Source organism: Solanum verrucosum, unplaced genomic scaffold (assembly GCF_900185275.1).
Source record: "Solanum verrucosum unplaced genomic scaffold, falcon-dt-bn FXZP01000218.1, whole genome shotgun sequence".
Taxonomy (NCBI): domain Eukaryota; kingdom Viridiplantae; phylum Streptophyta; class Magnoliopsida; order Solanales; family Solanaceae; genus Solanum; species Solanum verrucosum.
Window position 1 is genome coordinate 171,364 of NW_026020464.1, and position 14,435 is coordinate 185,798.

A 14,435-nucleotide genomic window follows, 5' to 3' on the forward strand; every position below is an offset into this window, starting at 1 on the left:
TCGACTTCATTGACTATTGGTCAGACCCTTTAATGATAAATGTAATAGATAGCACACAATCCAGAGAATGCAGGGACAATTACTCCTATGTTTTCTGTATATATCTAGGTCCTAATAATAGTCATGGCAACAAAGATGATATATAAATATATAGTATAAGTTGAAACTCAACAAACATCAACTTTTAAGGCATGGTTGTGGAAAGATAAATTTTGAAAATATAAAGTAATCTCTTTGCAGTATGATGACAAAAGAAGAAAATAATCTCATTTCTGAAGAAGGAGAATCAAGAGTTATGGCTTCAACCACAAAATATATTTCTGGACAATGTCATCTATCTACAAGTCAAATTTGATAACACAAGCAAGGAACTACGCTCAGTCATGCTTCTTTCGGCTACGTTTTGTCCCTGCTTTGATATCTTCATTCTCAGGTCTTGAACTAGATGATTCTATCTTTGCAATAGATTTTTCTTCAATACAAGTGGCAAATGTCACTCTTGGCCGGTACAAGGGCTGCAGGTTATGAGGTTGAATTAGTACATGTAAATGAATATGAGATGCAAACTCCCTTCTTTCATTTAAGTGCTATTTTGGACAGGATAAAAGTAGATATAAGTTAGAATAGAAAAAGTAATAGCCAAATTACCGGGACTCTGCAGTGATAGGTGAGTTCGTTATTCATTTGGCTAAGGCGCTCTTTTGCTCGTTGTTCTGCTTCCAATGCTTTTGCACATGCTTCTTCAACCTCAAGCTGAAGTTCAACAAAGTTAAATGAGATAATACTTTAGTAAGCTTTAAGATCATTATATGGATAACATAGAACACACATCTATTTTCTCCTACAGAAAGAAAGAAGGCCAAACAAGTGTTATACAAACTGACAGAAAGAGCCACAGTTATTGAAGTAGTTAATCTAGTCATTACCTGAGTAAGTGGGATAGGAGCAAGGTTGTTTTCAGTAGAAAGGTGTTTCTCCAAGAAAATCCGCATATCAGCCAACTCCTTCAGCAATCCCAGAGAAACTTCTTCAGTGTCTTGCATCTGATTTCTAGAAAATTCAAAAGCTCTCTCAGCGTGCAGGCGGAATGATGCACAGTTCAGACAGTTACACAGACCTCTGCATCCCCTAGGATTTCTCTTTAATATCCCTTTATTGAGAACATCAAGATGAGTAACCAGATCATTTGATGATTCAGTATGAGTTGATTTCTGGAGACAAATAGCTGGTTCGAGGCATCCATTTTTGTTTAGATTATCATCAACACCTATGCAGTCTAATGGACAACCAATAGGCTCAGATTGTGAGATTTCTTGAATGGTCTCACTGATTTTACTAGGACCATCATTACCATATCCTGAAAGATCTGATGGTTCAGTCAAAGAAGATGCTTTGATCAAAGCAACTGTGTCGAGCCCTCCACTGTCTGCATTGCTATCTACCAGCAAAACATCACAGCTGCTTTCATTATTGATAGGTATCTTGAGGAAAAGCTCCTTCTTTAGAGACTCACTAGCATTTGCATGAATTCCTACACTGCCAGTCAGATCACCACAATTCCTATTTTCTTCATTGCAATCTACCACCAAAGTCATGCGATCTCCTTCAGGACTAACAGGCTCTTCTTTTGTATCCTCTACTCCATATTCACTTAGCAAACTTTCAAGACTGAATGGCAAGAGGTTTGGGATAGACACATTATATTCTCCAGTTGAAGTTTCAGGATTTACATTTGAGCTTGACGGTACTCCAGAAAAATATGTTCCAGTACTAACATTATTGAGACAGTCTGGTTCTGGTTTTTCTGTATAACTTGTATCAGTACACTCTGTTTCTGATTTTCTTGTAATCTCCACATTAAGTTGTGTCTGGGAATTGGCATCATCATCAGGAAACACCGAACTTGGCATCTCATTGAACAATTGAGCAGCAGAACTTGAAACTTCCACAGCGATACAAGTGTTCAAGTAATCACCCACGTCATTAGCTGAGGTGCAGTTTGGTTCCAATAACTTTGTCTCTTGTTCTTTAATTTTATCTTTCTTGGGAGAATATTCTTTGTTCCTAGGAACTTCTATGTTCGCAGAGATCAAAGGTTGGTTGCACTCCAAGTCCATCCGAAATTTAGGAAGTCCATTTTCACTTGAAGCACCTCCTAGGAACATGAAAAACATGATCAGACTACAAGGATCCATTTTAAATACACCTAATATATGTACATAAAAGATTAGAAAAATGTGACTTACCGGGATCATTTTTCGCAGCATCCATCAGAAATGGAAGCAATCTTCTGTAGCTAACAGAGCCTGCTGCTTTGAACACCTTCGTCAGCCTAGAGCAAGGATTTAGAGCCTGTAAAAACAATTCATATAAAATTAGAGGAAAAGGGCCATTCACTTTGTCTGCAAATGAGCATCATTTATTTGGAGAAATTCATAATAGCAATTAGTTATTTTATTGTTATTTACCAATTTGTTTCTCGAAACACTGCCATTTTTCCGGGGAGTCAAAGTAGACTTCTTCACAACGTAGCCATTTCTACTATCTGATGGATGACCTGCAGTTTTTTTCTCCATATGCTGCACATTATGATCTATGCTGACTCCCAAGTCACTCGCTTTAGCTTTTAAGAAAATGTCAGCATCAGGTGGTGTTGTCTGGACACGTTCTTCCAATGCCTCGGGATCAAGTCCTTCCACATTGGCAGACACTTGAGGCTCTACCCGAGTCTGGGACAAAACATCAGGGACATCATTGAGATCTTGCAGGTTGCATGATACATTGACCTCAATCTTCTGACCTTCAACACTCCCTAGTGTCTTACTGACATCAGAATTCACACCAACAAGTTTGTCTGCAGAAGAACCATTACTAGCCACTGATCGTAAATGAGGTTTCAGATAACTCGAAGTTGGATTGTTGAGCTTGGATGATGTATCACGTGTCTCAATTTCTGAAACATCTATGTAAAAGAGAATTGCTTTAACTCCAATTACTCTAAGAACTTCAAAACATTGAAAAGTTCAATCCTCATAATCATCATTTTGACTAAAAAAAAAAACAAATTTAGAAATATACCAGAATAGTCTCTCGAAGCATCCATCAAATATGGCAGCAATCTTCTGTAGCTATATGAGCTTGGAGCTATGAACACCTTCCTACGCAAACTCGAACTCACAACCTAGAAATAAATAAATTACAATTGGAAACTTCCTCAAATTAATTTATCAACCAAACAATAACTTTCCCCAATACAATAAAATAACTAATGAATTGTTATGATGGACACTTGTATTTAAAGAAGACACAGAGATGCATCATAATCCCTTAAGGTGACGTCTTTTCACAGATCCTGCAAACACGAGATGTTTTGTGCACTAGACTACCCTTTTGACACAAAGATGCTATCCTAAGAAGATTAGAATTCTCAGTGTTATGGAAAACATTTAACAAAAAATTCCACAATCTAATTGATTAACCAAACAATTCATAGATATGCCAAGCGCCTGAAATAGTCACAGTATAATAAATACTCTAAATTATACTAACAAGGACCATCAGTGTTCTAGTAGACACTAACCAAATTATCACTGGTTCTACTGGTTCAAATTTCTCATAGATAAACATAAAAATTTAAGCTACCAAACTTTGACACAATGATAACAATTTAATCTCGAAAGAATATATCTTACTGAATTAGTCTTCGGAATGGACACATTTCCGCTAGAAAGCTCAATCGAATTTTGACCAGTACCACCCATATTTCCATTACTCTCAGTTCCTACAGTTTCATCACACTTTTTTACCCCACATTCATCAACTTTATCACCATTTAGCTCAAACCCAACTCCATTTTTCTCCTCGATCAACATGGATTCACTTTTCTTCAAATTCTCATCATTATCTATAACAACAGAAGCAGCTGGAGAGAACACCCTTCGAGCACGAAGATCCTTAATAGGTGTCCTTGACATTTCACAGAGATCCGAAGAAACTTCTGTATTCTGTACAAGTACTCTTTTGAGTTTCTTCACAGGTGGATCTAGTTGCCGGAGCTGGTGCTCAGAGCGCTTGAATCGGGTCGAATCAGCCCGAACTCGACCCGACCTGTTACAATGCAAATAGATCTGAGATTTGCTCCGAGTGAACTGACCTTCCATAATGGAACTGTTTCTGTTTCCCCTTTGCTTTCTCTTCCGATCAGGGCATATCGGCAATTGCATTTTCTACTCTTTTTTTTTTTGTGCAATCGGCCGGAGGATTGCTAAGGATTCAGGTGAGGTATTAGGGTTTTGGAAGATTGGGAAAATGGAAGAGAAAAATAGAGATTATATGGCGGGAAATTTGAACTTTCTTTTAAGATTATATGGCGGGAAATAATTGCGGGAATTTGTGGACTCTTTTGGGTCCAAGGAGATTCCAAAAGGCGCTGCTTTTTTATGCAACATTTTGGACTGAATTTTCGGTCCTATTTTATTCCTTAAAAATTTATAGTTATATAAATATTTTATACTGTTTTTATTTGAGTTAGAAGTCAGTTTCAATTACAACTTATGATATAAATCATGATGTTTCTTTAAACGTCAAATATTTTTTCCAAAAGCTATGGTTATTTATGATGAAACTTCGTACAAAACTTCACCCATAATGGCTTGTCAAGAATATTTAGAATCTAAGGGCGTAGCTATAGCCATCCTAGGGTGTCTATTTCATCGGAAAATTACGTTGTATATATATATATCAAATTCTACATTTAAAAGATATATATTTAAAGTTGTACACCCTTGACAAAAAATATGTTTTTGGCGCAGTAGTAATGGGTGTCCATTTGAATGAAGAAGTTTCGGGTTTGAATCCCAAATAACACATTTTTATTTTATTTTATTTTGACACTCATACACCATTATTCTTGGACACCTTTAATCAATTTTCTGGCTCTGCCACTATTAAAATCTATAGTCAAACAATAGCTATATAAGGTCAATTTAACTAGGTAGGGTGATAAACATTTCTAATTTATGAAATCCATGAATAATTTTACACTTAGTTCCTAATTTACCTTATCATTAATTATAGTCATTTCTCTATTACATTTTTCAAGACATTGTATTTATTATATTCATAGGGTAATATAGTAAAATTATCCTTTTATTGATAGTTTCTTAAGTGGTGTGCCAAGTCAATAGTAGACAACTATTGTTGGACAGAGGGAGCATCTAATTTATACTTCCTCTGTCCCTAATTACTTGTCCACTTTTGAATTGACACACATATTAAGAAAACAATTATTGACATAGTGAGTTTTCCATTTTACCCCTATTAATTATGAAATAATGAATTAAAAACCTAAGATTTTCCAGAAGTTCTACATTTTTCAAAATAATTAATTAAAGTTATAATAGGTAAAAATATTTTTGTCCTTTCTTGATTTGTCAAAATGAACAAGTAATTAACGACAACTAAAAAAAGAAAAATAGACAAATAATTAGGGACAGAGAAAGAGTATCATTTAACTTAACATATAGAAGTACATCCAATTATTCCTATATATGTACTCGATATCGAGCCATGTTTTACTCAACATTTATCCTCGAACATAACTTTGACTGGCTCAACAAACAACAAGGTAATCATGTCCTTAAATTCGCTTCGGGTATTTATAAAATCGCCCTCTTTGAACATATATGCCAAGCGTGCAAAATTTATAACTTGTTCGAGAACAAATAATGGTACTTCGGAAGGGGTGAGGAATTCCTCATTCATGTCTTTCCATGCATTAGTGAGTTTCTTTCGAGCCTCAACATATGCCTCTTGCTTTGAAACTCCGTATTCTTTCATGTAGCATTCAATGAATGAAGCTACATGGCTTCTTTGTTGTTCGAACTGCAGCAAAAAAAAAATTCAATATGTTGGAGTTGGATCAGAGGTCGCTCAAGTGGGCTAATTCGACCCTATTAAGAAAAGATATATAAATAAAAAGGAACAGAAAAGAAGCATATCTATTTATAGAGGTCCACGTAATTGTATATTATAAATTTCAGTAATTTTATCGAAACACATATCTATTTATTTAAAATTATTATTCAACACTTACATCATTTGTATTAATATCGTCCTTTAATCTGCCGATTACTGATGAAGCTCGAAGAATCAAAGGCTGATTTATCACCCATTCAAATGTCTCTTTGGTAATATTTTCCTCCATAACACACAAGAAAGTTGTTGCAGCCATCATAACAGTAGTACTTACAATTGCAACTTTCATGTACTCCTCGCATTTTGGAATATAGACATCATTTAACCATAGTGCTTCCTTGAGATATGCTCTAGCCACTTTTTTCATCTAATAAAGGAATAAAAGATAATTGTAGAACCAGAGATTGTTGAAGACATAATTAAGTAAATAAAAATGTGTTCTCACTAAAATAAATAAATTGAACTTTTGAACGAGATGGTCACAGGTCACACAATATAATTCTCATGGTATCGTAGCACAGACAAAGATCATGGTTCAAGTCTCACCGCTATGAAGATTTTTCACATACTTGATCAAATCTTTCATCTAAGGAGCGTTTTGAAGACATAATTAATTAAGTAATATTATATGGCACTGTTAATGTTTTGATTCAAAAGAAATAAAGCTAAGGAAGCTTACCTCTTGTTTTGCATAGTAGATACATTCCAGTTTATCTTCTTTGGTCAATTCTTCTTCTATTTCATCATAACGGTCTAGAAGGGCTCGATAAACAGGTCTCAAATTGGGTGATACTGAATTAATGGCACTAATGTCATCACATCTGCATGTTAAGATTTTGGATTGAAGTCACAAGCTAAAATTTCTTATTTATGCAAATAATCTCATATTAGTTACATGTACTTGGCACATTTTATTTCCCTAGTCATCATTGAACGCGTGAGAAAAAAATCCATAAGTTTATATTTTACCTATCAATTGCATTTGTGAAAGCCACAAGTTCATCATAAGTTGCATATGCATCATACGTGTCATCAATAATGACGTATGTAGTGAGTAATTTTGTCATCATTTTTCTTGCACGACTATGTTGAGGTTCAATGTACACACCAGCTACCCAAAAGTAACACTCCACCATTCTATCTCTTGCATATGGAAATTTCTTCGCGAAGTCTAAATTTTTCCACCACCTATATGATCAAAGATGGAATTAGAATTTTCATTAAGGATGTTCAAAGTATGAAGATTGAAGTAAACTCACAAAAAAACCCAACAAAATTCAACATTTACTATATATACATAAATGACAAGGATATAAGATTAATGTATGTACCTTGTAAGCTCGCCAAGCTCTCCTTGATGCAATTTTTGTAGAATATTGAAATCCAATTTCGCGAATTTCAAAAGCAAATCGTTACACAATTCAATCTTCTCATACATACCTATGTATTTTCTTGCTAACAACCTTGGTAGATTTGTATGAATGGGCTGGCTTAAGGCTTCACTAACATGGGCCTTGAGTGAGTTGCTCAATTTTGGGACCATGGACTCCAGATGAGTGATGGTAAAAGTTAGAGCTTCTTCGAGAATCTCTTCATCGTGTACTCGTAGATGTGATGCTTCATATAAACTTAATAATCCCCGAACATCTTTAGTAAGATTTTTCTTGAACTTTCCGTCATGGTCTGTGAATTTCTTGAACACATCTGATTTAATTCAGCATCATAAGAATTAATTAAAGAATCATACAATGTTGAAATAAAATTAAGGTGAGATCTTATAGGATATAAGAGAAGAAATAATGTTACCAGCAGACATGTAATGCCTTTGTTGTCTCACTAGTCGAAAACGAAGAGCAACAATGTAAAGATCGTCATCATCTTCATTTTTACTTTGTTCTGACTCATCAAAAATATTCTGAAGGGATGTCTTAATCTCATTTTTGAAATGATATGCAACTCCCAGTCGTTGGATTGTGTCAATCAAGACAAGTTTTTGTGTACAATTATTTGGTAGTTCAATTAGCATTTTCTTTACTTTTTCTTTCAACTCTTCAAGTTCAATTTTTTCTTCGACACTAATTTCCTGCACCAAGAATTAAGCTTTACTATTTGACTACCTTGATACAAAACTAAAATAGCACTACATGAAGATGTGTTTGGTGCAAAAGGAAAATATTTTTAACTTTTTTTCATGAGTGGTTAATTAGTCGAAATACTTAAAAAAATAATTTTAAAATATAAATTTCTTAAAAATAAGAAAAATGATTTTTTTATGCGAAGAAAAATATGATCCACCCCAAAACTCCACCCACCACATCTTCTTATAGTGTTTGTCTAAATCACGTATAAATATTTTTTGGATAATATATTTTATTTACTTATCAAATAAAGTGAATGGTCAAAAACACACCTGAAATATCATGTTTTTTGCGAATTTTCTACCTAAATTATCAAGTGCTCATATTTTCTACCTGAACTATATCAACTATTTATCAAAACACACCTTAAGTTCAATTATTAGTTGTTCCTTTTTCTTTTTACTTGAAAGATCAACATCGTTCAGGTAGTTGGAAAAATGAACAACTGATAGTTAAAGTGTGTTTCGAGAAATAATTGGTGATAGATCATGTAGGGAAACTCGTATATATGATAGTACATGTACAAAACAAAAAATATTAATGTGTTTTTTACCCTTTATTCTATCAACCAATTTAAAGAATTTGGATAAACCTGACTCCGAGGACAAGAAAAATTATAAAAACATGAATATAAAATGAGTATATTGTGTATCATACCGTGAGTTGAAGAGTGTAAGAGAGGAAATAATTTCCCCAAACAGTTGAGTGAAAATTTGCCAATGGACGTTTAATATTGCTGCTGGAAGAATCAACCATTGCTACATTCATTTTTAATTTACTCATATTTCTCTCTCTTCCTTTTTTCCCTAGAGGGGCATGTGAATATTTATGTGGTATTTTGATTACTACATATTTAGAATTATAGGATAGAGAATTATTTCCCCAAAATGTTGATTGAACATTTCTCAAATGACAAGAGATGGTAGAAACAATCATTGTCTCTTTTCCCTCTCTGTCTATACAATTAATTAAGCTTTGTGAGATCTATTGCTTACATATGGTGAAGTATTTATTGTGCAAATTGGTTAGTTGCAGATTTAGAAAGTGTGATATCTATACTACAATACTTTTTCGTTTTCAGTTTTCTATCCGGTGTTTATAGTCCACTTTAGATCTCTAATCAAATTCGAATTGTGCACTGCAAGGTCCATTCGGGGATGACGCTCCAAACAAGATTTTCTCTATACCTAGGGTTCAAACCGAGACCTATGATTAAGGATGAAGCTGACCCACCACTACGCCACAGCCCATGTTGGTTATACTACTATACTATTACTAGATGGTTACTATTCGATGGTTGTTGTTGTTATTGCTACTGCTACTAGGTCGGATTTACTATTATTATTGATCTGTTTAGTTAAATTTCTAAAATCAGCTTATTTAAAAAAAATATTTTCTCTTAAATATTTTTTTTTAAAGATATTTTTTATAGTTAATTACACGAGAGGGATCGAACCTTACCTTCAAAATACAACTAAGATTGATTACTCAAGAGAACAATATTCAGACGTATAAGCTCTAAAGGAAAAAAAATAGTATCTTAACTAATGAAAAAAATAGTTTTATATAATCAACTTTAACTTATTTGAAATTGAATCATGATTTTTATTACCATATGAGTAATCAAATCCTCTCTTACTTAATTTTTATTCAAGTTGTCAATAAATTGAACTATTAAGATCCTCTTATTAAAGATTTCTTTATTGAGTAGTAGCTAATAAAATCCTACATATATTTTTGGTTATTAATACTCTATTCATTTTATATTGATTATCTCATTTTATTTAACAATAACTCAAAGAGTCTCAGTATATAAAGAAGATTTTTCAATTTTATTGTCTGAAACTAAAGATACGTAAGAATATTATATCAAAATGTACTTCAATCTTGTGGTCATAAATATGTTATATATTATGTGAAAATTAGAATTAAAGAGTCCTAAAAAAGAATAAATCATTTTTTAAAATGGACTATAAAAAATAAGATAAATAAATTAAAATAGACACAATATTATTATCTACTTGAAGTGTTTTGTGTAGAGCTGCAAATACCTGTACTTATAGCTTGTAGCTGAATAAAATATTATGTATCTATTAATTGCTTAAATAAAATTTTGTGTACCTATTAATTGCTTCAACAAAATATAATATACCTATTAATTACTTCAATAAAATATTAATTATGTACCTATATATCAATTGAATGTGAGTTAATGAGATGTTTCTTTGTTGGTGAGAAATGAGAGCTGGATTTGAATTGATTTAAATGGGCTAAAATAATAAATGAATTATTTCTTAATTAGGTTAGAAATGGATCTGAAACTTAAACTTACTCATAGATTTTAAATTTTATAATGACTTCACGTGTAAAAAGATGAGTTGAAAATATAAAATTTATATATATTTAATGAATTTCTAGATACAAATATATAGTTTTAAAAAAATCTATAAAATTCGGGAAAACAACAATTGGCCTAGCTCCACATTTATCCAACCATACTTAAAACTTAAAAGCTACTTGAGTTGAGATGGATTTGATTAAAATTGGCTATATAATGGGTCATCACCTTATCTGCTTAATTTTTTGTAAGTTTTTTTTAAAAAGAATATTTAATAATTTATTCAAGTATTGTTTATTATTAATATTATCATAACTACATATAACATATCAAACAAAATAAAAAGGCATTCGTTTTTTAATATTTTGACAAAAATCAATTCGAGCTACATAACATAAATGAGCGAATTTTTGCATTATTTTATGCAGTATAGAAGGTGAAATAAATAATACATGAATAACTAAACTCTACTCCATACATAAAATAATGCATAAATTTTTTCATAATTGATATACATGTATTACTAATACATGTACTAAACTTTAAACTTTATAAGGGTCTTACAAGAGCTATTGTTGTTCTTTTATGTTAATTATAGTTAGAGTTAGTTGGAGGCTTGTCCCAACAACTCATCTTAGTAGAGGCTTTCAGACACTTAGACGGTAATTTTAGCTTTATGATTTGTTCAAATGAATTCCATTTTGACTATTAAGTTGTTTTGGATTTATCTTACTTTAGCTTCCGCATAAGTTATCTTCAATTATTATTTGTATGAATCATAGTGTTATGCCAGACCATTGGTTAGCTTGGGTCACTTGTGGTTCTACGTACCGTGTTACGACTAAAGGATAGTCTCGGGTCGTGACAAACTGAGAGTGTGTTTGGGAAATACTTTTTCAAAATTTATTTCCAATTAATTCATATTATTATTTTAGAAAAATAAACTTCATCAATATGACAAAAAATAACTTATTAAATGATAATAGGAAACAATTGGAAAAAAAGGGGAAAAAGGAAGTTCTAGATTTATCTCCAAATGAAAATCGCTTAGAACTCAAGCACGAGGAATGAGGCAAACAAAATACCCACTTCGTTAGAGAAGAAAACCTAGGGGTGGCAAAAACCTAGATAATCAGAGAGGAGACTTGCAAGTTTCCTAATCTAGTACATAGAAATGACTTTCTATCTTCCATGGGGGATTTTGAGCTAATTTTGATATTTGGGGCAAATACATTTTGTATGGACTGATCTAATTGGATCAACCCTTTTAGTTTTTTTTTTCTTTGACTATATTGTTGGTTTGATTATTAATAAAAATCTTACCCTTGTGGCTACTATTAAAAAATAAAAAAACAAGTCTCATATGAAAGATAATATAAAAATTATTATTTTCACGTTAAACTATTTAATTTGAAAATGTATACAATTTAAACTCTACATTGCATCAATAATTTTTTATATTTATTTATCCTTTTCAGATGGGTATATATTTCATGGAGAAATGTTCATTTATTAGGGATGAAATTTTGTACACAATTTTGTATTTGCTATTTATAATTAAGGTTCGTGAAAACATTATGCAAATTATATTATAAAAGTATTCATGTCTATTTCTCCTAATGAAATTAATTCGGTAACAAATCTTGAATGTGTTTAAGTGATTCCTAAACTATATATGTATATTTTCTTTATGCCAAAGAAATCAAAATTTCATTAAAATCGACATTAGCCTATATATTAAGCCAAATTTAATAAATTAAAGGAGATATAAAAGATATTTAAATCATATAACCGTCAACACTAAGTCATGATTATATAAAGAAAAAGCAGAGACAAAGTAAATGAAAAATCACAATATCAAAACCCTAATTAATGAAACTCAATGGAAATCATGCAAACAAGAAAATTGTTTTTTCAAGCCCAAGCTTTAGTACATTGTAGAATTTTTTTTCACCTCATACCTGAACCAAAACCCAATATGCATTAATCATAATTGTTAACTCAAAAATAATTTTGTCTTCAATAATCCAGAAAATGTTGATGTTAGAGCTAACTTGAAATTCCAAACAACAAACTCAAACTATTAGAGAGTAAAAAAACATGAGAGAGTGTATGTGTGTAAAATAGAATACTAAAAAAAAAACAAGACAATAGGTCATGATGAAAGGTAAGGTTAACTGGTTAAGTTGTAAGATTTTGTGTGGAGAGATGCAGTGGTTGGAGGCATTAAGAACATGAGTATTGTACCTAATAATTTGTCAAAACAATTCTGAAAGTATCCTTTAACTACACTACATTGCATTTCATAAGTATGCAGATGTTTAAGAATGAATTTGAAGGACTAAAAATTTGTAATGAGCGTGAAGGTGAAATTTAAATTATTATGATCAGTGGGAAATATATTTTAAGCGTACAAGACAAATAAGATTGATTATTCAAAGTGAGTGGACCTTGTCATTTCACTAGGGATGATTATTTCTTTTACACGATTTTGTTCTTGTTATGCATTAAGGTTGGTGAAAAGTTTATGCCAACTATAATAGCATTCATGTCTATTTCGCCAATTGAAACTAATTCAACAAAAAAAAATTTGAATGTATTTAATCGATTTCTATATCTTTTCTTTTCTCGAACTAAGCAGTATCAGAATTTATAATTAAGTAAATAAAAGCGTGTCTTCTCTAAAAGTTAAAATTTTTAGATGAGATATACAATCAAATATTTCAACATCAGAGCAGACAAAAATACTATTCTTGAGTACTTTCACCCTAAATTATAATTTCATGTTTTTGGAACAGGAAAAAGAATCGACCCAACATATAAGGGTTCAAGAAATTATGAAATTTTTTAAAACTTTTGAATGTTTAGTGAAACATCAATATGACTCATAGCTTGAATGTTTTGCTTCCTTAGGTTACATAGGAAAAATGAGCAGTGGACATTTCCTTGTTTGATTATTTCAAAGTAATAAACCCTTGAAGGCAATAAAAAAATAAATTTACGCTCCTTATTGAAAAAATATGTTGAATTTTTTTTCATCATGTCCTTACTCCTTTGTATTCTAATTTTAAATTACGTTATCATGTTTATGATTATTTTTTGAAAAATAATAATTTATAGTCGAATATGTACATATGTCATGCTTTTGGATCTTTAATTTGTTAGCACATGATATATCTAATAATAAAATATACTACTTACTATTATTATGTTTTATTGTTTCTTAGTTTAAAGTACTATATACTCATGCCTTTCTTTCGTCAATTTTTATTGATTGATAAAGATGACTAATAAAAAATTCTAGTTGCTATCATTCTTTTTCTTCTGTTTTTTAGACTAAAGTATTCATGTATTTCTTGATTTTTTACTGAATAATAATGATAATTCTCGAAACAACAAACATGTCATGCTTTTGTATCTCTAATTTGTTAGCACACGTTATATCTGAAAATAAAACATACTACTTGCTATCATTATGTTTTTTTAGACTAAAATACTCATGTATTTCTCGCGTTTTTTTAATGAATAATAATGATGATTCTTGGAAAAATAAAAATATCATGTTTTTGTATCTCTAAATTGTCAGCACACGTTATATCTGGTAATAAAACATACTACTTGCTATTATTATATTATTTTTGTTACTTAATCTAAAGTATTCATGCATTTCTTGTTTTATTTTTTGCTGAATAATAAAGCTTATTTTTGGAACAACAATAAATCCAGATACTTCTGGACCTTCTAGAAAGTTTGAGTAAAATATCTTTTGATTTTTTTTATTCAATAAATATTCATATAAATCTCAAAACTTAATAGCTAAGGTAATTATTTAAAGAATACGATAAATTTTCTAGATTTATTTTTATATCTAGAACCATCTATTTACTAGTATAAATATGTGTGACCTTAATCAGTCGTAACCAAGCCAGTTCAAAAACACTTTTTTCATTAATAAAGTTCTCCTACCTAAAACCCTTATTCTC

The 14,435-nt window shown here is 31.2% G+C and overlaps 2 protein-coding genes across 2 annotated transcripts; both read right to left on the reverse strand.

The window, feature by feature from the left end:
• Nucleotides 1-315: 315 nt before the first annotated feature.
• Nucleotides 316-4,223, reverse strand: LOC125808826 (uncharacterized). The gene is made up of 7 exons (XM_049488489.1): nt 3,693-4,223; nt 3,079-3,181; nt 2,469-2,962; nt 2,247-2,352; nt 927-2,155; nt 649-753; nt 316-515 (listed from the first exon to the last, which is right to left on the reverse strand). Exons 1-7 carry the CDS (start codon nt 4,221-4,223, stop codon nt 378-380), a joined length of 2,706 nt encoding a protein of 901 aa, XP_049344446.1. The 3' UTR covers nt 316-377.
• Nucleotides 4,224-5,577: 1,354 nt separating this feature from the next.
• LOC125808675 (sesquiterpene synthase 14b-like) lies at nt 5,578-8,912 on the reverse strand. Its single transcript, XM_049488336.1, has 7 exons — nt 8,772-8,912; nt 7,783-8,059; nt 7,308-7,680; nt 6,946-7,164; nt 6,656-6,797; nt 6,095-6,343; nt 5,578-5,883 (listed from the first exon to the last, which is right to left on the reverse strand). Exons 1-7 carry the CDS (start codon nt 8,895-8,897, stop codon nt 5,578-5,580), a joined length of 1,692 nt encoding a protein of 563 aa, XP_049344293.1. The 5' UTR covers nt 8,898-8,912.
• Nucleotides 8,913-14,435: the final 5,523 nt, after the last annotated feature.